General features: G+C 36.0%; 1 protein-coding gene across 1 annotated transcript in view; it reads left to right on the plus strand.

The window, feature by feature from the left end:
* Positions 1–25,508, plus strand: part of Ptprz1 (protein tyrosine phosphatase receptor type Z1) — a 154,599-nt gene that overhangs the window by 105,111 nt on the left and 23,980 nt on the right. The window contains exons 12-17 of the mRNA XM_090333216.1: positions 1,382–4,892; positions 9,847–9,991; positions 18,649–18,740; positions 21,634–21,719; positions 24,980–25,000; positions 25,184–25,280. Of these exons, the coding sequence (XP_090189342.1) occupies positions 1,382–4,892; positions 9,847–9,991; positions 18,649–18,740; positions 21,634–21,719; positions 24,980–25,000; positions 25,184–25,280 (3,952 nt within the window). The remainder of the gene's footprint in view (positions 1–1,381; positions 4,893–9,846; positions 9,992–18,648; positions 18,741–21,633; positions 21,720–24,979; positions 25,001–25,183; positions 25,281–25,508) is intronic.

A 25,508-nucleotide genomic window follows, 5' to 3' on the forward strand; every position in this document is an offset into this window, starting at 1 on the left:
AGGACTAAAAAATACCTTATTTGGCCATCTAGTTTTCTAAAATAGCATGACTAGACATAATGTAATATTCACAATTTCACAAAGAGGAGGAGGAGAGAGCATGTATGTGTGTGTGTTGTTGACTTCTCAGAACACCACCAAGCCATTACACTGACTTAAGAGTGGACTGAAAGCTTTGCCTCTTGATTAGTGATTATAAAGGACACTTGAATGTCAGTTATTAAGTATATAGTAGTAATGTGAATGAGAATTAGTCAAAGGGAAACAGAAACTCAGTTACTTTTACTCCAGTCACATTTTGACAAGTTGTCTTTAAAATACCCGCTTACATCTTGAAGATAGCTTATTAAAAACAAAGGAAAAAAAATCAAACACTCCTTTAGTCCCATATGTCTCTGTTATGATGACCTCAAAATCACAACTTCTTTTGGATAAATATAGTAACTACTTTGCTCTTTGAGATAGTTTCTTTCTCATTTCATAATACACTAAAGCTAATTAGCTGGACACTGCTGGCTCAGACCTGTGATCTTAGCTACTCAGGAAGCCAAGATCTAAGGATGGACGTTCTAAGGCAGCCAGAGCAGAAAAGTTCCCTGGAGAGTCTTATCACCAGTTAGCCATTCAAAAAATAGGAAGTGGTACTGTGGTTCAAAGTAGTAGAGCACTAGCCTTGAGCAAAAGAGCTCAAGGGTGGTGCCCAAACTCTGAGTTCAAACCTCATGACTGATAGAAGTGGATAAAGAAACAAAAACAAGAAGATGAGAAAATAAATATGTTCAATCTGTAAATACAACTACAAACTATCTTACTATTAATTTAGTTGTCTCATTCTACAGTTATTTTTCCTAGAAAATAGTAATGGTTATACAATAGAAATCGTGGTGAGTACACAGGACCCAGAAAATAGAATAGAATACATATTGGAATAATAGACCAGAGTATAAGAGAACAGAACCAAAAACAGAATACAAAATAGAATAGAGAACAGGAGGGGAGGGGAAGGGAAGGGAGGAGACAATAGAATAGTATTTTAGCTGCAATCCCAGCTGCTCAGGGTATGAAGGCAGGAGGACTATCAGTTCAAGACCAGCCTAGTAAACAGAAAGGAAGACCTTATTTCAAAAACAAAACACAAACAAAAGGCCTTGGTTTGTGTTTCAAGCAGTAGATCACTTACCTAGCATGCATAAGGCCCCAGGTTTGATCCCTAGTATGATCATCAAATGCTTCCAAGATTCCACAAGTGAAGAATAGCAGTGTGTGTGTGTGTGTGTGTGTGTCCATGTGTGTGCACATGTGTGTGTTTATTAAGACTTTCATTCTCTTATAGCCTTATGTTCTGTTTGATCGTGTTTGTTTTTTTTTTTTTTTTCTGAAGGAGGAAGAAAGGAGAAAAAACACTGGAGAAGACCCTGTTGCGAATCCTGGTGGAGATACTGCCACAAACCAAATAAGAAAAAAGGAGCCCCAGGTTTCTACCACAACTCACTATCATCACACTGGGACCAAATACAATGAGGCCAAGACTAACCGATCTCCAACAAGAGGAAGAGAGTTCTCTGGAAAGGGCTATGCCCTTAACACATCTTTCAACTCCACATCCCACCCAGTCATTGAACTAGACACAGAAAAAGAGATGTCTTTGCCTTCTGAGATTGTGACTGCACTTCCACCACAGACTGTGAATGACCGCTCTAAGAGTGTCCTTGTGTTTCCTCAGATGAACTTGTCTGCCACCGAAGAGTCTTTGAACACAGTTCCTATGACAGAGAACCAAGAGCTATCCACCGACCTGGGAGAGGAAGAGAACTTATTAACTGACTTCAAGTTTGATAGTGGAGCTGATGATTATTCAGGCTCCCGCCCCACGCCATCCACCATGCCGTTCTTCTCTGAGAACATATCTCGTGGGTATATGTTCTCTTCAGAATCCCCAGAGACCATCCCATATGAAGTCCTTAAGCCAGAACTGACAAGAAATGCTTCCGATGATTCAGCTTCATCGGGTTCAGAAGACGCCCTGAAGGACCATTCTGTTGAGGGCAGTGTGTGGTTTCCCAGCTCCCTGGATGTGACCACACAGCCTGATGGGGGTTCAGGTAGTGAGAGCATTCTCCAAGCTAATGACACTGAGCTGCGCATTAATGAATCCCAGACGACAACTGAGTCCTTTGCTTCACGGAGTCCTTCAGCCACATATCCAGAGATGCCACGTTATTCTACTTTCACCTCCCTCCCGACTGAGAGAACACCTTATGCGTTCACTCCATCCCCTGATTCGTTTCCCACGCTCAACATGGTACACTCACAGACAACTCAACCTGTGAACAATGGTGAGACACCTCTTCAACCTTCCTACAGTAGTGAAGTCTTTCCTCTAGTCACCCCTTTGTTGCTTGACAATCAGACCCTCAACACTACCCTTGCTGCTTCAAGTAGTGATTCAGCCTTGCATGCTGCGCCTGTGTTTCCCAGTGTTGATGTGTCATTTGAATCCGTCCTGTCTTCCTATGATGGCGCACCTTTGCTTCCATTTTCCTCTGCTTCCTTCGGTAGTGAATTGTATCGCCATCTGCACACAGCTTCTTCAGTTCCCCCACAAGTTACTTCAGCTGCTGGAAGTGATAAGATGTCCTTGCATGCTTCCCTGCCAGTGGCTGTGGGTGATTTGCTATTAGAACCCAGCCTTGCTCAATACCCTGATGTGGTGTCACATCAGACAGCCACTCCTGCTGCTTCAGAGACATTGGAATTTGGTAGTGAATCCGGTGTCCTTTATAAAACGCTTATGTTTTCTCAAGTCGAACCATCTAGCAGTCATGCCATGCTGCATGCACATTCTCCAGGGCCTGAATCTCCTTTTGCCTTCTCTAACCATGAGGGCTCTAAACATGTCCTCACTGTCCCTTACAGTTCTACAGTGCCTGTGCATGACTCTGTTGATGTTTCTGGTCAGAGTTCTTTACTTAGCAGCCCTAGCTATACATCTATGACTAGATCTAGAGCTATAATCCCAACTGCATCATTCCTGCAGCCCACGCAAGCCCTCTCTGGTGATGGGGAGTGGTCTGGAGCCTCCTCTGATAATGAATTCATTTTACCCGACACAGATGAGTTAAGAGCCCTTAACATTTCCTCACCCGTTTCTGTAGCTGAATTTACATCTACAACATCTGTCTTTGGTGGTGATCATAAGCCACTTACTGAAAATGAAATCCTAAACGAGAATGACACGGAACTGCAAATTTCTTCTTTCACTGGGATGGCTTACCATTCTGAAAGCACAGTCATGCCAAACATGCATGATAACGTAAATAAGTTAAATGTGTCTTTACAAGAAACCTCTGTCTCTATTTCTGACATAAAGGGCACACTTCCGGTGTCTCTTGAATATTCAGTCACCAAGGGTCTCGAGCATGAGATTAGTCAAATTCCGGAAAATAATTTCTCATTTCAACCTACACACAGTGTATCTCAAGCATTTGGTGAGAGTTCTTTGAAACCTGTGCTTAGCACAAATTCAGAGCCCACATCCTCTGACCCTGCTTCTAGTGAAGTGCTCTCTCCTTCAACCCAGCTCTTGTTCTATGAGGCCTCACCTCCTTTTAAGACGGAAGTATTGCTCCAGCATTCCTTCCAGGCTTCTGATGTTGACGCCTTGCTTAAAACTGCTCTTCCCAATGTGCCTAGCGCTCCTGTATTGGTTGACACGCCCCAAATTGATCACATTAGTTCTACAGTATTGCATCTCATGGCATCAGATTTTGCTTCGAGGGAAAACACATGGCACTCTTCGTCTATACCGATATTTGACATGTCGCCTTCTTTTAATACGCCCTCTGCTTCACTTCAAGGCATAACAGTTTCTTACCCACATGAGTATTCTGAGCCAGTTTTAAGTTCCCAGCAAGTGGTGCCTTCTTTGTTCCAAACTGTCAATTTGGAAGTTAACCAGGCTCTTCCCCCAGAGGGGAGGCAGACATTTGTGAGTCCTGTTTTATCAGTTGATGAATCGAGTGCACTCAAAACTAAGATTATAGATTCTAATGAAGTATTCACCTCCACCAAAAGTTCTATGACAGAGGAGGTATTTATTGGCCTTCCGACTGTTGTTTCTGATACACTTGTATCTGCTGATGGGCCTGTTCCTTTAGGGAATGGGTACATTTCTGTTCCAGCTATTTCTCCCAACAGAGATGGATCTGTGGCTACAACCAAGTTCCTGCTTCCTTCTACAGCTACCTTTAAGCTGATTCATAGTGCCAGATCTGATGCTGATTTAGTGGGTGGTGGTGAAGATGGTGATGATGATGACGATGATGATGATGATGATAATGCTGATTATGATGATGACAGAGATAGTGATGGATTATCCACCAATAAGTGTATGTCATGCTCATCCTATAGAGAATCACAGGAAAAGGTAATGAATGACTCAAATACCCAGGATAACAATCTTGTGGATCAGAATGACCCCAAATCATTTTCCCTCTCTGAGAATTCTGATGAAGAAAATAAAGTCACAGGTATAACTGCAGACAGTCAAACTAGTGTGGACAGAAGTCCTGGTGTATCACCACCCACAAATATGCCAATCCAGCAGCACGAGGATGGCAAGGAAGACAGTGGAATTCAGACTGGTAATGTCCTGCTTCCAATTAGCCCAGAATCTCAAGCCCGGGCAGTTTTGACGAGCGATGAAGAGAGTGAATCAGGGCAAGGTACCTCAGATAGCCTTAATGATAATGAGACTTCCACAGATTTCAGTTTCCCAGATGCTGACGGGGTCTTGGAAGCAGGTGACGCAGAAATTCCTCCTGAAGCTCCACGGTCCTCCACGTCACCTGTCACTAGTGGGCACTCAGAAGTGTTCAACAGTTCAGAGGCAGGTTAGTTATGACAGAAAGGATAGAATGAAACATGGCGATGTTCTGGATATCAAGGTTAAAATAGAAGGATTGTGGGAAGATAGAGATTGTGGTAAAAACAGCAGATCATCTTTGTTTTAATCAAAACTTTCGACAAGTCAATTTACAGCTTTCAAATTATGATGTTATTCCACAATTTGAAATGAATATTTGACACAGTTGTGATCCTTAAACTCAATTCTTTTCAAAATCCACAAGCACATTTTATAGATTGTCAATGGTTATTCTACAGGCTGCCATGGGTGTGTGGTAGCAATGACATGGCTATAAAATATTTTTCATATACTGATTTTTGGTATACTAAACTGTTTTGCAATTTGTAGTATAAGCTAATTCTATGGAATCAAACAGTCTGGTCAAAGCGCCCTTGTTGCCTCAACGGGAAGAACTTAGACACAGCATATTTACCATAGCTTAGGCAGCTTTTTCTTTTTTTAAGAAAAAAAATAATTGCTAAGTTTTGAAAGGCAATGGAGAAGTTTAAAACAAAGTCTGATTCAAAAATTGTCATTCTTTGAATCTCATCATGTTGCCAAAAGAGGGCAGTGTAAACCAACAAAACACATTTACCTTTGTGCTTGCATGTGTCCTTTGCCTTTCTAAGTTAAATAACAGTCATATATATGCATAATATGTAGAGGCTTTATATGATAAGATGTAAAACCCTAGAACATTTTATGTCAAAATGCATCTCATTTGTTACTGTGTTATATGCAAATGTTTATTTACAAGATTTCCTTTTTTTTAGGACAGATTACTTGCAGCATATATGACACTGATGTATGCTTTACATACTGATGGGATAAATATGGAAAGATTAATTTTCTTAAGCATATGAAATACTAGATAAGTTTATCCATTCACTGATGAGAATTGATAACTTGTTTTTATTAAATAAATGTTTTTATATTAACCATTAAAAATATTTTTACCTTAACAATGCAAAAGATGAGTTCATGTAGTACCTTCTCCTGCATAAAAGTTAATCACTATGATTCTGAGTATAGACCAATACCATTAGGACATTTGTCTCTGTTATTCTCATTTTTAATTAGTTTTGTATGTTTGCTCAGTGTAGCAATTAAAAGTTATATATTGCAGTAGACAAGTTTTCATTTCTGTACTCTGATTTGATATATATTTAACATTACATTTCAGATTAAACACTTACCCTCTGATATGTGAGAATGAATGCTGAGTTTGTAGGTCAGTCTAGTCTTTAGTGGTGCCACATATGAATCACTCATCTACCCTCAATTACAATATTCTTTTCAGAATTTTTATTAGATTTATTTTGATAGGAATTACTGGAAATCAATGCACTTGTTTTTTGTGTTAGATAGCGATGTATCAATATATTTTACTAGATTATGCTATAATAAGTAGATTGTAAATACATATACATATATATTTAAATCTATAATTGTTTACTAAAACAAAAATTTTCTCTCCAATACTCTAATTAGATTTATTTCAACTGTTAAGATTATGTCCTCCCACTAATGAGAAATAAGATGAAATCCAGCATCATGAAGTAGCAAAATTGATGAAGTAAATAAGACCAAACAAACTTAGGGGAAAATTATTGGCTGTTTATGAAACCATATCTATCAAAACCATATTACCCCATTTGTGAATACTCTCCTTAGTCTGAAATTTGTGGCTTAGGATATATTTCTAAGATGTACAAAATCTACAAGGTATGTTAAAACTAGGGCTTATATTGCAACTGGCAATATATAAATGAGTACAGACTAGAACACTCTAGATTTATAGATCCAGGGTGCATAAGAAGTAAACAGATAAATAAGCCTGAAAAAAATGTTATTTGTGTCTGTTTCTTTTTTTTTTTTTTTTTTGCCAGTCCTGGGCTTGGGCTCAGGGCCTGAGCACTGTCCTTGGACTTTCTCAAGGCTAGAGCTCTACCACTTGAGCCTCAGCACCACTTCTGGCTTTTTTTCTATATGTGGTACCGAGAAATCAAACCCAGGTCTTCATGCATGCTAGGCAAGCACTTTAACCACTAGGCCAAACTCCCGGCCCCATTTGTGTCTGTTTCTTAGAAAACACTTTCATGATTAAGAACAAAACTGTGTGTGTGTGTGTGTGTGTGTGTGTGTGTGTGTGTGTGTGTGTGTGTCAATTAATGGATTTTTTTAAGTACTGGATAGGGTTCAGTTTACTAGGGTTACTTACTAGGATTCTGCTGCTTGGCCATGCCTTGGGCCCTGCGTTTCAGTGGTTATTTTAAGTGACTTACTTTGAGCTAACTGAAATCTGCATAATCTAAGATTTTGAGGATCATACTCACAAACAAGACAGAGTTTCAAGAACTTTATTTCTTCCTTAAAGTGGCTTTGAAACCAGATCCTCTGATTCTCATCTTCCCACAAAGCTTTGAATGACAGGTACACGCCACACACATAGATATGAGTTAAGAAGGTATCTCATGAACTCTTCTGCCTGAGCTGGCCTCAAATCATGATCTTCTTGTTGGCAGCTTTCCAAGTAATTATGATTATAGGCATGTATTATTAGTGTATAATCATTAAAGGCTATTGTTTTAGCTGGGCACAGTAGCTCACGCCCGTCATCCTAACTATTCAGGATGCTGAGATCTAAGGATCATGGTTCAAAACCAGCCTGGACAAGAAATTCCATGAGACTCTTTATCTCCAATGAGTCACTGTGGCACTGGCTCAAAGTGGTAGAATGCTAGCATTGAGCCAAAAAGCTCAGGGACAGCACCCAGTCCCTGAATTCAAGCCTGACTGACAAAAAAAAAAAATAAGTAAAGGATTTAGAATATATTAGTACCATAAAATTATCGCTCTAACTCCTCAATTTAAAATTTTTCCTATCTCCTAGAGAACTTATAAAAATAAAAAAGGACCATATGTATGTTTGTATGTGAGCATATGTAGTGCATGCATGTGAATGCGATGTGTATTTAGAGTATATTGCATATCTTGGGTTATATATCTCATATGTTTTACATACGATCATACTTACCATGCATATATATGCACCACATTTATATAACAATATATGTACACTTATGTATTATTCATATAAATGAGGTGCATATATATGTGCATATACCTATATGTGTGTATATATGTATATTTCTACTGATTTTTGTAATCGTGGAAGACATATGTGCTCACTTTATACATACATTGATCTACATCATGGACTTTCATGCATCTGATTCTGAAGATTTAGTGTGGTGGGAGCCCAAAATTGGCACTGTTTTTAGAATCAGTTAACAATATCAACCACTGTTTGTAACTGCTAGATGCCTAAGGCATTATTAAGCATGAACATTATTTATTACCACAAACTTCTGCTGAGATTGTTACAATAGGAAAAATGTTTAGACAGACATGAGTAAAATGACTTTCCTTTTCAAGTGTCATAAGAAAATGTTGCTGGCATTCACCATCAGCGCACTTCCGTGTCTGGATGAATCCCCACACCACATATGATATCCAGAGCATAGAGATTACCTAACAAAAACAGAACCTTTGCTTTTCTGAAGAAGATTATTAACTATGTACAAAAGTCATTTGACATAAAATCTTCCTCTTCTAATATAGTTTTGTAATTTTTTAAGTCACAAATCCTCAAATCCCACTTTTTTCCTGAAAAAAGAATACATGAACAATTACAAGAACAAACAGCTATGGAAATGTGTGTCACTTAAATTCTATGTGTTTGCTCTGTGAATGAAATAAGTCATGTGCCGTATCTATCATTTTCCCTAGATACAGACAGAAGCTGTTGCAATAAATCTCTTGAGTTTTCTGCAGTTAGATGTATTTCAGCACTGTATGTGTGAATTTACCAGCCTCAATTTTTCAAATTGATAAAAGTTTGAAATTGCTTCCTTCCATCTTGTGTCACTTGATATAAAGCATCAGATGTGCCAAATACAGAAAGCATGTAGACTTTGATGGGGAGCTTGACCATGTTTATCTCAGAGCCTGTGCCAGTAGCAGACAATATTCTTTCATGACAATCTCAGCAGAGCAGATTAGGACAGTACCCATGTACTAGTCTGTCAGCAACCCAATGTACACACCTTCAAGCAGGGGGGGATTGACTGCAATTAGTGATCAACACTGAGTTATGTTCCTGGTTTTAACAACTTGGAATGATATAGAAATTTTCAAAATTACAGTATAATTTACTTGACTGGCCATATAAAAGTCGATTGCTATTTTAAAAATTAACCCAAGGGATATATTCAGATTTATTTTAAATTATTGCACTTTGATATTTGAAAATACATAAGTACATACATATTCCTTAAATAAATATGCAATATATTTTATGATAGAAAAAATAGTAAAAACATATTCAAAACAACACTAAACTTATATTTTAAATTATAAGTTGCTGGACGGAAAGGGTATCTTAATGTATAAAGGGTTATGGTAGGATTATTGTTCTTCATGAAACTCTAACATGCTAAGAATTTACCTAATTAAGAGTTAAAAAATAACTATTAAAATTAATTTTAGAAAAGTCAATACTCTATATGGTGGCTCAGTAACTAGCATTACTTTTCCTGCTCAGCTGCTTTTGTTAACTGGCTGATTTCCTGATTTTAATACTTCCATTTACCTTGCAACAAGCTTTTCCAGGCAATTTTGTTCTGATTTCCTACCATGGCACCCCTACTTTTCCCAGTTTCTTTTGGGTCTGGGTCTTGATAATTTTCTTAGCTCTAATAATCTGCTTTACTTTTCAAACTTTTACTTAAATTATCTTATAATCATAGGCATTCTTTGCATCACAGAGAAAAAATTTGAAGGTAAGTAACAATGAAGGTTGCAATAAATCAACTGAGCAGTGTTGTGACTTTGCCTTCCTGTTAAATGTCAACTCTCTCAATTTTCTCTGACTGCAGAAGCCAGTAATAGTAGCCATGAGTCTCGTATTGGTCTAGCTGAGGGGTTGGAATCTGAGAAGAAGGCGGTTATACCTCTTGTGATCGTGTCAGCCCTGACTTTTATCTGTCTAGTGGTTCTTATTGGTATTCTCATCTACTGGAGGTAAGTTGAGTATTCATTTTGGAAATTTTAACTGATGAATCTGAGATGTTAGTCATATTTTAATTGAAAGATTTACAAAGAGTATTTGAAATTCCTTTTACATGAGTCCTGCCATTAATTTATTCAGGTAACTAACAACAAAGGCACAATAATAAATGAGTTGATTGTTCTTGTGCTTTAATCAAAGAATTGTGAAGAAAATGAATGAACTTTGACATTAGTTAATATTTAATAAGCTATTTTGACAGCTTTACTGTCATATTCATCTAATTACACATTGTCATATCACTTAACAGAAATCTCAGCTTTTCACCAGCTACTATATCTCCAAAGTTATTATTTAGGAAAATATAATTTTAATACAATAAAATATTTGTAATAGCAGTCAGTTTGTATAAGACAAAGGTCAACTATGAGTAGTGATAAAAATTTATGAGCTGTTTACACAAGTAAAACTGTGACAATTAAAATATAAAGATATGTAAGGAATAAAGTTAATGACTAAAGCTTTGAAGGTGTCGTTACTAATTCATTGAAACATCTAAAGGACAAAAATAATCCCATCATAACTTCCCTACCTATAGCAAGCACACCACACAACTAATTAGTAGATCTACAATCAAAGTAAGGCATAAAATTTTCTGTTGGAAAATGGGTTTTATGATGGTACAAGGATTCATTTCTGTAAAAGAAAAAGGAGCACAGCTTAGAGCATTCTACATTGGCTTTAAATAAGAATTTTTTCAGAAGATCTATAAGGAATTCCTTTTTTGCTTAGCAGCATCATGATATAAACTCATATCACTCCCTTTTGTTACTCTAAAATGTATTTTCCTAGTTGTTCCCCCATACGTATCTCTTTTATGTATTGACAGTTTGCATGGTGTCTGGTATTGAATTATCTAAAATTGGGAAATACCAAAAATGAATGAATGAATGAATCAATGAATGCTTTCAAGGCATTCATAGTTAGTGATGGCAAACCATTTCTTATGAAACCTAAATGCCTCACAGCTAAAATCTAATGCTGAGAGGTCAAAGAACAAAGGAGCACAAGAGGCCTTAATAGGCAGGTCTAAGGCCTCAGAGGATTCGGGAAGCAAGGATCAAAAAAAGGGGAAGGAGCTGAATGTGTCAGTGAGGCTTACAGGATGTAGCTGTCTAGACTCGAACATTGATTGCCCAAAGCTTTTATGACCAAGCCCATTTCTTGTCTGACTTCCCTTACAGAACAGAGTGGACTTCAAGGAATGGAAAATAAATCATGTTTTTGTTAAACTGCATGAATTAGAAATCAATTTTGTTAACAAATCCCAAATTCCTTCCTACTATGCTCCAGAGTTCTTTGCACATGGTACACAATCCATATGCACGTTTTTGGTAGCATTCATTTGGTTTTTCTTTCCACTTCACATTGGACTCATTTATGAAAAAATAATCAGCACATTTTGATATCCAATTTTTCATGATTACTGGTTATTTTCTAATCAGATTTTTCTACCAAAGCATTTCATTTAACTTAGGGAAATCAGTACTAACAATGTCTTAAATAAGGTGAGAAATATAAACCAATTGTTTTTCATATTAAAAAATGCTAAATTTCATAAAAAAAAATCTTTGTGGTGCTGGGTGTTGGTGGTTCACTTCTGTAATCCTAGCTTCAATCTGTCTAGTGACTTAGATCTGAGGATTATGGTTCAAAGCCAGTTAGCAGGAAAGTCTGTGAGGCTTTTATTTTAACCACACAAAATCCAGAAGTTAAATTATGACTCAAGTGGTAGAATGCTAGCTTTGAGCAAAATTGTTCAGGGACAGTGACCAGGCCCTAAGCTCAAGCCCCAGGACTAGCACACACACACACACACACACACACACACACACACACACACACACACACACATATGCAGTGTGCTATATGCTGAATCACAGTAGTGCATTCTTCCAAGTATGTGTAAATTACCCAAACTCTAATGTATATACTTATTGGTAATATGATTCTACCAGCTGAAATGGAAATATTTCAGACATTTATAGAAATTACATCCTATGCAATGGTATAAAAATTCCAGTGGCATACCAAAGTCTACCCTAGTATTGACAGCCTATGAATTTATAATTTTTCTTTACAAAGCTTTAATGAAACAAATTTAATGTATCATAAAATTAACCTGCTTGAAGTGTACAATCTATTGTTTTTAAATGTATTTTAGTATTTCCCTTATAACTAATGTTGAATAGTTTTTCATGTGTGTGGTGGACTCTCAGGTCATCTTTGAATTGATAGTGTTTTAATATACATTGGATACAAATCCTACACCAGTTATGTGATTTCAAATTATTTATTTTGCAATGTGTATGTAACCTTTCTATACATAAAGAGAGTTGGGTCTTCCATATTTTTCGCATCTAAAATACTCAGGTTTTCAATATTGACATAGTTCAATTCACATGTTTTTCTATCATTGCTTATACTTTTGGTATCATATTTAAGAAGGTGCAGCTTAAAATCTAAAGCCATAAAGGTTTACTTCTAAATTTTCTTCTAATAATTTTTTTCTGAATAATTGCTTCTGCTTTCTTATTTCGAAGCCAGCTACAATAATCAAGCTTCAGTAATCAAGGGAATCTGATGCTAGCATAGAAAGCAATCTATTGCTCAATGGCATAGAATTGAGAGATGAGAGTTCAGCTCTTACTTGAATAGTCCACAAAATTAACACAAAGAATAGTGGGGCTTTCAGGAACAGTGATAGCAAAGTGATAAACACAAAAAGATGTTTTGTTCTAATTTTTTTATCTCAAAATGTTACTCATTATTTCATGGAAGTCCTGATTTTAAAGCAATCTTTGGCAGAAAAACAAAACATGGGTGACAAAACCTGAGTCATTTTCCTAGTTCTGCCTTGACTTTGTCTCATGACCTTGGGCATGTCCTTTACTCACATATGGACTGGTCCCTTCTGTTTGCCATTTGAGTTGATTCTGAGGGTCATCTGAAAGTTTTCAGTAAGAACTTTCTGGGTCTTATAGCTGAATGCAATATTCTGAATATTGTTTCACTTTTATGTAAGGATATTGAGAAATGGAATAATAATGACATATTTCCAGCTTCTGAGTCTAAATACTTACTGTGAAGAAAAGGTGTAAATTAAATAATCAGATTACCAGTGATTGATAGGACCTATGCCTACAAGTTTGAAACAGTCATCACTTTTTTCATCATGGCTGAGTGATAATTAGCAAGAGACATGGTTATCAACACTTAGCACACACACCTGAAGATGTTCACTGCTTATTCAGAACAGATGGACTATGGAGTCTGAGTCTTGTCATAAAGTAAATAATGTGTCTTGAAATTATTTTCCAGATGTTTTAAGGAATAATTTACATGAGCCGAACCATAAGTTCCAAAGAGGCAAACTAAATTCATCAGAGAAGATTTTCAAGTAGCTATTTTTAAGGGAACAAAAGAAATGTTTTGATCTTTTTAAAAGCTAGGACATTTAAAAAATCCTGAAGTTATTTTCAGCAAATATACCACATCCTCAAAAGTATTATAAAAGAGATATTTCCATGGATGCAGTTGGCTTTGTTGGGTGAAGTGTAAAACAATTGACATGAATTTTCTCTTTTTTATTTACTTATTTATTGCTAGTCCTAGTGCTTCAATTCAGGGTCTGGGCACTGTCTCTGACTCTCTTTGTGTTCGAGGCCAACACTCTACCATTTGAGTCTCTTTTGGGTTTTCTGGGTAGTTTACTGAAGATAAGTCTCATAGACTTTCCTGTCTGGGCTGGCTTCAAACCACAGTCCTCAGATCTCAGACTCATAAGCTAGAATTACAGGCATGTGTCACCAACACCCAGCTGTGAATTCTCTCTTGAATTTAAATTCAAATTCATGGATCATTGGAGATAGTAGCTAACCCGAATGGAGCCTTTCTGGGAACATACTGCCTTTTAAGTAGAATATACTTCACCATGTAAGATGGCCATGTACAATACACCTAAGAAATAAATGATGATTGTTACCTGCAAACTAAGCCATTTAATTTAATTGTTTCCACTTACAAGAAAAAAAAGATTTTGAGTATGATTTATAAGAATCTTCAGGGAAATGAATACCATGGAACAATATAGGATCATTTCTAAAGCTAACAAACAGTTCATGTCACTGCTGAGGCAAGTAGAGTTGGTATTTACCTATTGACTACAATGAGCTGCAAAACATGTAAACCTTTATATTCTTCAGATGCCATCTTCTCTCTGTTCTCTGAGTTATTGGCACATCCATCTGTCCCATCTCTCCCTACAATATGTTTGTATATTTTAAGTTCATTTGAAGCAGGCATAGGTAGGGGAAAAGAATCTAAGACTCCACTGAAGATCATATTGTTGGTGAGATTTATTTACTGCTAGAAATTCATCAAACAATGGGTACCTATTGTATTTCTGATACTGCATTAAGAGTCTGGAAAGATAAAGCCACGCCTTACCCTTTTAAAAGATGCAATGAAGATATAGACCTATTGCAAGGTAATTATCGTAGTCATCAATTAATAACAACTTCCCATGATAAGACAGGAAGTTTACCACTGAGCTGCATTCTAATGAAAAAAAACAAATATAATATCTGGAAATCAATATCACTTTTGGATTGACTAGGTGTATTTTTCAGAATTGTCTTTATGCAGGTATGAATAAAAATTTGGGTTAGATGCCATGGAAACAGAAACTGGAATGCTTAATGTCTGGTTAGGAAACAAGAAGGTGTTTCACAGTGAAGGTGCCTCCCAGAGGTTTTGAAGGAGAGCAGTATTTGCATGGCATATTGGTGAGTCAGGCATTTGGGTCAAAAGGAATGCCATTAGGACAGAACAAGACGTGTTCATCTAACTGGAGCACAAACTTAAAGGAAAAGATTTAAATGTATTAAGCACAACTTACACTTACCCTGCCTAGGTGTTGTAGAGTTGTGAAAAGATGGCTTGTGCCTATAACCCAAGCTACTCAGGAGGCCAAGATCTGAGATCCTGGTTCAGAGTGAGCCCAAGCAAGAAAGTCCATGCAACTCTTATCACCAGTGAAACAGCAGTAAAGCAGAAATGCAGCCAGAGCCATGACTCAAAGTAACAGAACACTAGCCTTGAGCAAAACAGTTCAGGGATAACACCCAGGCCCTGAATTCAAGCTCCATGAGCAAAAAAACAAAACAAAGAGTTTAGTTAGAAACATTTTATAATAAAAAATATCTAATGCTGGGTGCGGAGCCTCACACCTGTAATCCTAGCTACTCAGGAGGCTGAGATCTGAGGATTAAGATTCAAAGACATCCTGGGCACAAAAGGATCTGAGACTCTTATCTACAATTAACCTCCAGAAAAGAGAAAGTGGGGCTTGGCTCAAGGGTAGGGCAGTAGCCTTTAGTGGAAGAGCTCAGGGACAGCGCCCAGGCTGAGTTCAATCCCTATAACCCCTCCCATACACAAAAAAAATCTATAAATGATAAAACTAGAACCAATAAGGGAGATAAATAGTAACAGGATCAGGAATCTCAGTCTTTGAGTCTGTTTTAAGTGCTTCAGGAAGGAATACAGTTTGATTTAGTAGAAGAAGCTAATAAAGAGCAACTAAAAATGATGGAAGTGAGCTGCTTGTCACCAAAGACATGAAACTTCTGAACTAAACGTCGGTGATGGTAATAAGAAAATTCCTGCCCCAGCTGTAAAGTGCACTAAGTTCCATATGACATTTTATATGACAACTTTTAAGATTCACTAAAAGAAAATTTCACTTGCTTAGGTGATGGCATTTGAGAGCCATCAGCAGGACTTTTTTTCTGTGATGTTAAAATCATGTGCCAAATCCTTTCATTATTTCCTCATCATTGTATCAGAACTTGCTAAGGATGGATGCACGGATAAGTTAAAGTGGCTTTCTTGTTTCTGGGTGAACTGAGTTTCAGTTCTGCTTATATGGACATTCAGTGGGATCATTTTTTTTTTTATCATGAGATGTGTGGTTCTCATTCACCCTTCCCTTATCAGGGTGTCATTCTTTCCACTTTCTAGGATATTGAACTTAACTCCTGATGCCTTTGACTTTGATTCAGCTCATTCCACTCGTCTTCCTCCTACACGCTCTGCATGCTCTGTCTGGAAGATATTCTAGTGATCTCTCAATCTGTGTTCTCCCAGGTTTGATTATAAAGGCTAGACTCTCACATCAGAGAACTAATTTTTGTGGTGCATGTTGTTGCTTAGGAATTTTACCTTGCTTGTGACATTCAATATTATGAGCACACTAAACAATCTACATTCCTCTTGCAGTTCCTTCCTTGAACAAGCTTTTGGGCATGACAGCACTGACAACAAATGACAATGATTAGGAAAAAGTGCCTTGGATGGTTGGCCTCCCTTATTCCTATGAGAGAGACCAACTATAAGCATGTGGAACAAATACTTAACAATGATACAGACGTTTCCCAACTTACAATATTTCAATTTTCTTTTCTGTTTTTTTCTTATCATGTGGCAAAACAATACATATTTAGTAGAAGCTATACTTCGATTTTGGAATCTTAATCTTACTATAGACTGAGAGACTCTAGACTCTCCTGAGAGAAGGCTGGGCAATAGCATTGAGCCATAGTACCCAACCAGATCTTATGATCTTAAAGATGAATAATCATAGTCTACACTGCACTGTGTTGCTTATCTGGCTACGGGTGTACTAAATGCATTTCAGTTTATGATAGTTTCAACTTAGTATGAGTTGTAAGGCATAATCCACCATAAGTAGAGAAACTCCTGCATTTCATAAATTGGTACGTGCCTCAAAAGTAAACAAAACAGCAAAGGATGGAGACTTTTAGAGATGAACAGACACATGGTTTCAGGGACTCAGAGTAAGTAGCCTTTGGGCCAGTGCGATCATGAGGAGCAGGAGGCTACTGGGCACAGGAAGCAGCAGGAACCAAGGCCCACAGGAATTCTTTGAGGGAGAAAGAACAAGTTGGGCTGCAGTCTGCTGGGCTAAAGAGTTTTAAGGGCTAGAATCACAAAAACTAGTGGGGGCTAAGTCATGAAGTGTTGCAGACTGCCGCGCGATTCCCATCCTGCCTCTATCAAGATCAACATAGATAGATGAAAGCAGGATGGGAACCGGACTATACAATTGGTTTTGGGGGCACGGGAGGGCCTGTGCCTCTTGTCGGCAACAGACTGCCCAAGGTCCCATTAATAGGGTATTTATTGATTATTAAACATGCCGGAAGTCAGCAATCTCTTTGAAGTTACAGACAGACAGGTGAAACAATCTCAGGATAAGTGACTTAGGACTTCCTTATCTTCGGAAGTGGAGGTAAACAGCAAACAACCACAGCTGGTTAGGGCTTCACCTGACTCCAAGGTTCGAGGAAGTTTGGATTTTGATTAACTTACATTTGGGGCAGAATCTTGGGTCTCAGTAATGCTAAGAGCAATTGATCTTTCTCGGGCCACTCCCAGCTTTCGGGAGTTAGAAAGTGGCATTCCAATTCTCTTTATTAGACCTCAGGGCTCAGCATTTACAATTCCTGCAATGAAGGATCTTAAATCTTTACAGTAACTGAATAGCATTGTAATTGCAGTGGAAAGCCATTCCATAATCCTATTCATGGAAAAGATCTAAGATTGAAAAACATCGAGATTTAGGAGGCTGCCTTGTGTGTTATTAGGATGAACCACTGATGAGGATACATAACTCATAAGTCAGTGGGCTGAATAACTTGACTCTAAAAGTGCATTTTTACTCAGATATTTTTTGCTTAAACTTAACTTCTTTAAATAAACAGCTCATATCAAAGAAGGTCATTAACAGTTTCCATTTTCCAGATTTCTTAAATAAAGAATCCTTGCATTACTTTATAGCAGCAGTTGGTTCTTCACTGTTCTCAAGAGTTTGTAGTTTATGCTTACCAGATGTTAAATCTTATTATCAGAATGAAAAATAGATTCAGGTGCAACTCTAGGTCATAGTTGTCATTGATTCCAAATGTATTCATTTTCAAAACGCTCATCAACAGTGTGGGCATCTGTTGGAAATAAAATCACCCCTGGTTTTGTCTGTTCATTATCTTCACACATAAGTTCTGTCACTGCTGCATTATCATTCAATAGAACTCATTCCTCAATGCAATGCTACCTCAGTATATCACTGTGTCATTTCACTTGTACATAGTCATAACTTCTGGCCTTTACTAGCAGCTGAATATACCATTAAAGGCCACTGACACTGAGATGTGGGTATCATTTTTCTCCACTGTGGTGCTGTCCAAGGTAGCAAGACACATTGGTATATAGCACTATAGGAAAGTATCTCATAGAAGAGGGAGGTGTGGTACCACTTGCTTTCAAATGCCATTTCTGCTTTCAGCATGTCCAGTGGCTGATTGTTATTCTGCATCTGGTACATAAAAGTGAGCTAAACACGCAGGCTCTAACATTCTTTAGTGTCTTGTGCTTTGTCAAAATCAATGTAGACCCCACGGGTCACTGATCTGGGGGTATATTCACTTTTATTTTAATCTGCTTATTTCCACCATAATTTTTGAAAAGCTCAGATTTCATCTTAGCATCTAGGAAGCAAGTCATACAAATTGCTTTCTTTTCATTCCAGAAAATGTTTCCAGACTGCGCACTTTTATTTGGAGGATAGCACATCCCCTCGAGTAATATCTACACCACCAACACCTGTCTTCCCAATTTCAGGTAATGGCTTAAAGTGTGATCATGAATATCTAGTAAACACTGAATGAAAAGTACCGTGTGGAAGTTTTGTTTTATTGTAGCAATGTATATTACTATAATGTTGACTAGAAAATTCTGGTGCTTGTAATATTTATTTTTTAATAGTTTAGGTACCTGGACAATTAATATCCTATTCTTATTCATTTTAAACATTTTAAGCATACAGAAAACAGGGAAAAATTTTTATTTGTAATATGTTAAAAAGCACAAAGTTATAGCAAGAAATAACATTTCAAATTAGTGTTGGCTTCCACTTATTTCCTTTAGTAGAACAGCATCCTAAGCACACAAATCAGAACAAGTCAATGCAACACATGTGGATAGGGAAATATTAGAAAACTAAAATGAAAAGTTAGCTTCTTCTAATTACTTTTAATTATGGCTAAGAAAAGGGTTTTTTAACTCTATTAGGTAGAAACTATAAAATGGGATGAAAATGATGGAACAAAAAAAGTAAAGCACAAATCATGCATGTTTGCATGAAATTTTTATGTGAAATAGTTGGTTCTTTGGGAAACTACTGAAAATCAGCATTTTACTAGAACAAAAATGAATGATTAGAATCATTGTGACTGAGCATTGATCCTAGCATTCTTGGTATAATTTATTAGTTACAACATCTATTTAACAGTTTATGACATCTCAGAATAAAAAGAAAGGACTAAGAAGTTGTCCAGAAAATTGTAAACTGTAGAAGTAATACTGGAGGCTAGAGAATGAATTAAGGCCTGGGAGTCACAAAAACAAGTAAATTGGGAGAAATCCATTTCTCTTTCTGAACTGTTAGACTGATAAAAAAAATTATCACAAGAATCTCAGATTCTACATTATATTATCTTGTAAAATGTCATGATAGAGAATATAAAAAGCTTTCTTCATGTTTTATATTTACTCACATGTTATATATCTATGTTATACCAAGTAAATAGCTTTTTTAAAATTGTTATGCTTTATAAATCCAGGAAATTGTTTTTTGCTATTTTCTTCTTTCATCAACTCCAAGTCTTACAAAAATAGTCCTAATTTCTTCTAGTTTATCTAGTTTATCTTCTAACTTATTTAGAGCGAACCTGATATCTGGAATTTAAACCATAATATTGCCAAAAATAAATAATAACATAAACATACATTTATTTTAGTACAGTCTAATTTTTTACTGTGGAATTTGAGACTGATAGCTTTCAATTATCTGTTGAATTTTGCTTTTTTGTAAACTTGCTTCTTTTTTACAACACAGGAATGCAAACAACTCTTAATACTAATGAAGTCCTAACAGTTTATTATGAACAATTATTGGAATCAATAATTTGAAAGCAAGTCCTTGTTCTGAAAGTTTTGAATCCCTGTTTTCCATATCAGAAGAGTGGTCCAGAACCTCTCATTCCCCTCACTTAGCTCTTAAACATGTACTTTTCATCACCCAAATATGTGCTTGCTTGGAATATTAGGGCATAGTCTCACTTGCAGATCAATTAACAAAAAGCAATTACTAAAATACCAACAGTGGATAAAAACTTACCTGCCTGTGAAAAGCTAGCTGTTTAGTATAATATCCATACTTTTGAAGGATATGTTTTAGACCTAATGATTTATATGTGACAAATAATTTGTTTTCATATATATGAAATGTCATATATATATAATTTATATGTGTATATTTATATATACAAGTTACTTTTAGGCAAAGTCTTTCTGTGGGTGTGAAGATAGAATTACACTTTGTCTAGTGTTTCTTAAGATTGACTAGCTAATTCAATTTTAGTATTCAGGTCCACTCACCTAAGAGAGAACAGATGGATTCTAATATTTTTTTCAATCAACAAATTTCTTGGTAACTGAAGCTTAAAATTCTTAGATGGCCTAAATGCTGAACATCTGTTGATGTAAATAACTGTGTCTAGTGAAATGTGTTTGATGTTTCCTTATGAGAGAAAACACTTGTGAAATTGCATACTGTGAACTAGTTATATATTTAATCTCAGAAAGTCATTCCAGGAAAGGAAAATGAAAAAAAAAATTACTGGGCTAGTTAAATCATTGACTCACATTTAATTGACAGGTCCAATGACTCTATATAGCACATTTTCAAGTGAGAATTTTTGATATTTTACAGACAAAGAGGTCCCAAACTTTTCTTGGCATCATTCTTAGTGAATATTCTGCATATAAGTATTTTTCATCATTTATACAGAAAAGGAAAAATGCTTTCAAATGTAAACATCTGACTACTTCACTGTAAGACATAAAATCTATACAATTGTATAAAGCCACGATGTTATGGCAGGAAAGTTAATAGACTATATGGCATGTCTTTTTCCCTAAGATTTATATGCCATTTCTATTCATTCCAAACAAAATTGCTCATGATGAAGTAGTATGCATTAGTAAAAATGAGATTTTCATGATATTTATAAATTAACACTGAAAATAAATTATTTTCTCATTAGGATGGAAAACCATTGTTTCTGTCAGTAGTCATTTGGCTATGATAACATCATTGAGTCATAAACTTATCAAGTTCTGTTTTGGAAAAAACAAAGGTTCCAGATTTATTGCATTTCAAGTCATGCTTGTGGTTGTCTTGGCAAGGCCAAACCAATTAATGATTGTTGTCTCCCGTGTGCTGGACATTACCATCTCTGTATATACAGGAGAAAGACCCTTTATCCAATCAGATTTCCAAAATGTGGAATGGGATTGATAAGAAATACACAAAGCAAACTGGCAATTGTGGCTTAACAATTAACACTGATATTTAGTTGGCATCATAACAGTATTTGAAATTTGACATCTGTTTATAGAGAGACACTATTATTTCTGTTATCTTTTCTAACTCCACTATTTATTCACGTAGATGATGTTGGAGCAATAACAATAAAACACTTTCCGAAGCATGTTGCAGACTTACATGCAAGTAATGGGTTTACTGAAGAATTTGAGGTATGGCTTCAGTATGTATGCTTTAAATAATGTAGCTATAAATTGAAGAGATTCAGTAATAAGCTATTTATTGATTTAAAGATAGACATACTTTCTAGGGAAAACATTAGTCCTGTAATACATGTTTAGATGGTGTGTTATGGTTATCATATAATGTAGAAAATTATTTTTCTACTTTTCTAGCACAAAGCCAACTTATACTAGCAGAAGAACTAAAAACAAAAATGTTAATTCTCTCCCTTAAGTGCAGATCTCCTGTCTTTTTAAAAACATTGAAATAGTAACCATGAACTGATAACACTTGTAATTTTATAAATTCAATGAATTGTACTAAACTACTAAACTTCATGATTTTCAGCTAAACTGCATATAAATCCTTCATTGTAAGTATGACACTAATTGGTATAAACACAAAATCTATTAGGTAACCTTTTAGGCAAAATAATATCGCATCTCTTCTCAAAAACGGAATTTCTAAAACAAAAAATAACCTTATAACCAGTGTAATAGCTCTAAGTAGTATTAAATACTCTATTAGAAAGGTTAGAGAAATTTATCACAAATTTATCATAGTCGACAGAATGAATGAAGAAAACAGATGGAAAAGAATGTAGACAAAAATTCAATGGATTTCCAACAAAATTAAGAAAAGTGAGGGAAGGAATGAGTTGGGAAGAATAGGTGAGAACATTGGAAAGAATGACATTGGTCAAGACATATTGTACTCATAAACTGCTTTGCGAATGGTACTCTTGGTACAACTACTTAAAAACTATTAAATTACAGAAAAAGATATGGAGTGATGAGCCCCAAATGAGCAATTAACAGTCATTGGAGGGGAAAACACGACCATATGATAGCACAGCTAACATGGCATTAACTAAGTGCCTTCACCACCAAATTTCACTTAACTCGAGGAGTTCCATGTTATTATTTCTGTTTATATGATCAATGAAATTAAGCATCATATAAATTAATGACTGATACACAGCAGAAATGGGACTCAAAGTTGATTCTGAAATTTTAGATTCTTGCCCTTTCTTCATTATCCTTCTCATCAGCCACTTGTCAAACACCCCTTTGGCCACCCCCATAGAAAGCATCATACTGTTGTGCTCTGTTGCTGTTGTTGTTGTTGTTGATGTTGTTGTCTCTCTCTCTCCCTCACTCTGAACCCAAATAATCTGCAGGCCTCATGATCAGAATCAGACTCTGATCTTGATCTCAGGGCACAAGGGCCACTTTCTGCTGACTTGTATTACTTATGGCTCACATCAATCACTTCCTGGCTGACACATCAATCAAAACATGGGTAGGGAAAGGAAAGGAACACCCTAGATTAGGAAGTGTTCAGAAATCAAAAGGAATAAAAGTGAATTATGATATAATGTGAAGAGGCATGTATTTACAACATTAAATTAGTCTTTTACCATAATCTAGAGATGGATTATTAATTTCAGTGTGAGTTTACATTTAGATAGGATGTTAACTGGTGGAAAAGTCTCAGATTCACATCCAGCAAAACTGTGAACAAATTGGAATACTACATCAATGATGACTATTATATCCTAAGTGCAAAACAAGAAATAGCTAAGTAGTAAATTGGATATAAATATATAATCAAATTAATACCAACCTATGCCCACAGGCTGGTTACTATTTTCACAACTACAAAGTCATTATGAACATTAAAAAATCTATAATAGTGAGAGGCCTGGAGTTTAGCCTAGTGTTAGAGTGCTTGCCCAGCATTCACAAAGACTGGGTTTTGATTCCTTGGTACCATATGCATAGCAAAAAGCCAGAAATGGTGTTGTAGCTCAAGTGGTAGAGCTCTAGCCTTGAGAAAGCCTAAGGACAGTGTCCATGCCCTGAGTTCAAGGCTCAGAACTGGCAAAAAAAAAAAAGAAAGGAAGGAAGAAAAATCTACAATAGTAAAAATAATGAAATGACCTCACACTTTTACTCCAAGATTTTCTTAATTCCATTTTCCTTCAATTCACAGTCTAATTAAAAAAAACTGTTCATTAGTGTAGTAATTAGCTTTATCACTAATGAAGCTACATTTTTAAGTCATTCAATATATTATACATTTTAATTATTCAGAATTAGTTAATGTAAAAGAGACCTTTAAAGTTTATTTAGAGAAAAATTGGGTCCTTTGCTGAGGAATTATATTCATATATAGATTTTATATTTTCCTCAGAAGGCATGAAACTTGTACTTTGTTATTTTAACACTAATTAAATATCAATTTCAAGTGGGTGTATTTACATAGGAAACATCTCTGAAAACCACTTTAACTAATTTTATTAGAAATTCACAGAAATAATTTTATGTACCCACTGAAATTTAAACAAGAAAGTAATATTAATCAGCTGTATAGAAAGTAAGACTAGCCAGGCACAGTGGTTTACCCCCGTAATCCTGGCTACTCAGGAGGCTGAAATCTGAGGATTTCAGTTCGAGCACTAAAGACTGTGACACTCTTATCAAGCCCACAACAGACGAGAGAGAGAGAGAGAGAGAGAGAGAGAGAGAGAGAGAGAGAGAGAGAGAGAGAGAGAGAGAGGGAGGGAGGGAGGGAGGGAGGGAGGGAGGGAGGGAGGGGGGGAGGGAGGGAGGGGGAGGGAGGGAGGGAGGGAGGGAGGAAGGAAGGAAGGAAGGAAGGAAGGAAGGAAGGAAGGAAGGAAGGAAGGAAAAGAAAGAAAGAAAGAAAGAAAGAAAGAAAGAAAGAAAGAAAGAAAGAAAGAAAGGCTAAATTTTGCTTTAAAATGACATAGTACATATGATTTTAAAACTTTCAGGAAAATTTTAATGCATTGACCAACCTAATTTGTTAAAAGCCACCTAGAAAAGAAAGCACTCTTTAAAGTAATTTCAAAAACAGCCAGAAAAAGTATCTGATTCATAGTTTCAAATAGTCTATATTTTATAAATAAAATCTTACTTGTATATTAGCAAGAGCAGTTATTGTAACAAAAATTGATTTTGAGTACTTGGAAAATTCATCATATTATATTTATATCCTTTTTAAAATATTTTTCTTCTTTTACATAATTTTAGGCCCTAGATTGTTAAACATTTTAATTTGCATGCAACTGTTTGAAACATTCTGTTTTGTTAGTATGTGACAATTGTATTTATTGCATGATCATAGTTTTCCATTGTAAACCTAATATGAACACTTTTTTTTCTCATTTGTCGTGTGCTGTGGAATTTGATTTCTTTACTTTTTTGGCATTCATTCCCCTCATTAGACACTGAAAGAGTTTTACCAGGTAAGGCATTATTTCACTGCATTTTCTTTTAGCCAAGAACTAGTTATAACATGTAAAAAATAATTTTGATAGACTATTTTGTTTTATCTTCCTTATTATATTTTAAAACACTTTGTTTAAAATAATATCACTCTGTCTGAAATAATATGTGTTAAAAGAGAACCCACCCAATTTTTTTTACAGGAAGTGCAGAGCTGTACTCTTGACTTAGGTATCACATCCGACAGCTCAAACCACCCAGATAACAAGCATAAGAACCGATACATCAATATTGTTGCCTGTAAGTTTATCCTTTACTCCATAAACTCCAGTTTTATTCAATTTAAGGATACTTTAATACCTTCAAGTAATTATACAAAAGGGCCACAAGTCAACATGTCATTTTATAAGTACAATGCATCTCCATCCGTGTCATTTTATAAGTACAATGCATCTCCATCCATGTCATTTTATAAGTACAATCCATCCATGTCACCCCTTTCCAGACTCCAGTTTTAATTCCAGTTCC

The sequence above is a fragment of the Megascapheus bottae genome, chromosome 5 (genome assembly GCF_031878675.1).
Source record: "Megascapheus bottae isolate mThoBot1 chromosome 5, mThoBot2.hap1, whole genome shotgun sequence".
Classification (NCBI taxonomy): domain Eukaryota; kingdom Metazoa; phylum Chordata; class Mammalia; order Rodentia; family Geomyidae; genus Megascapheus; species Megascapheus bottae.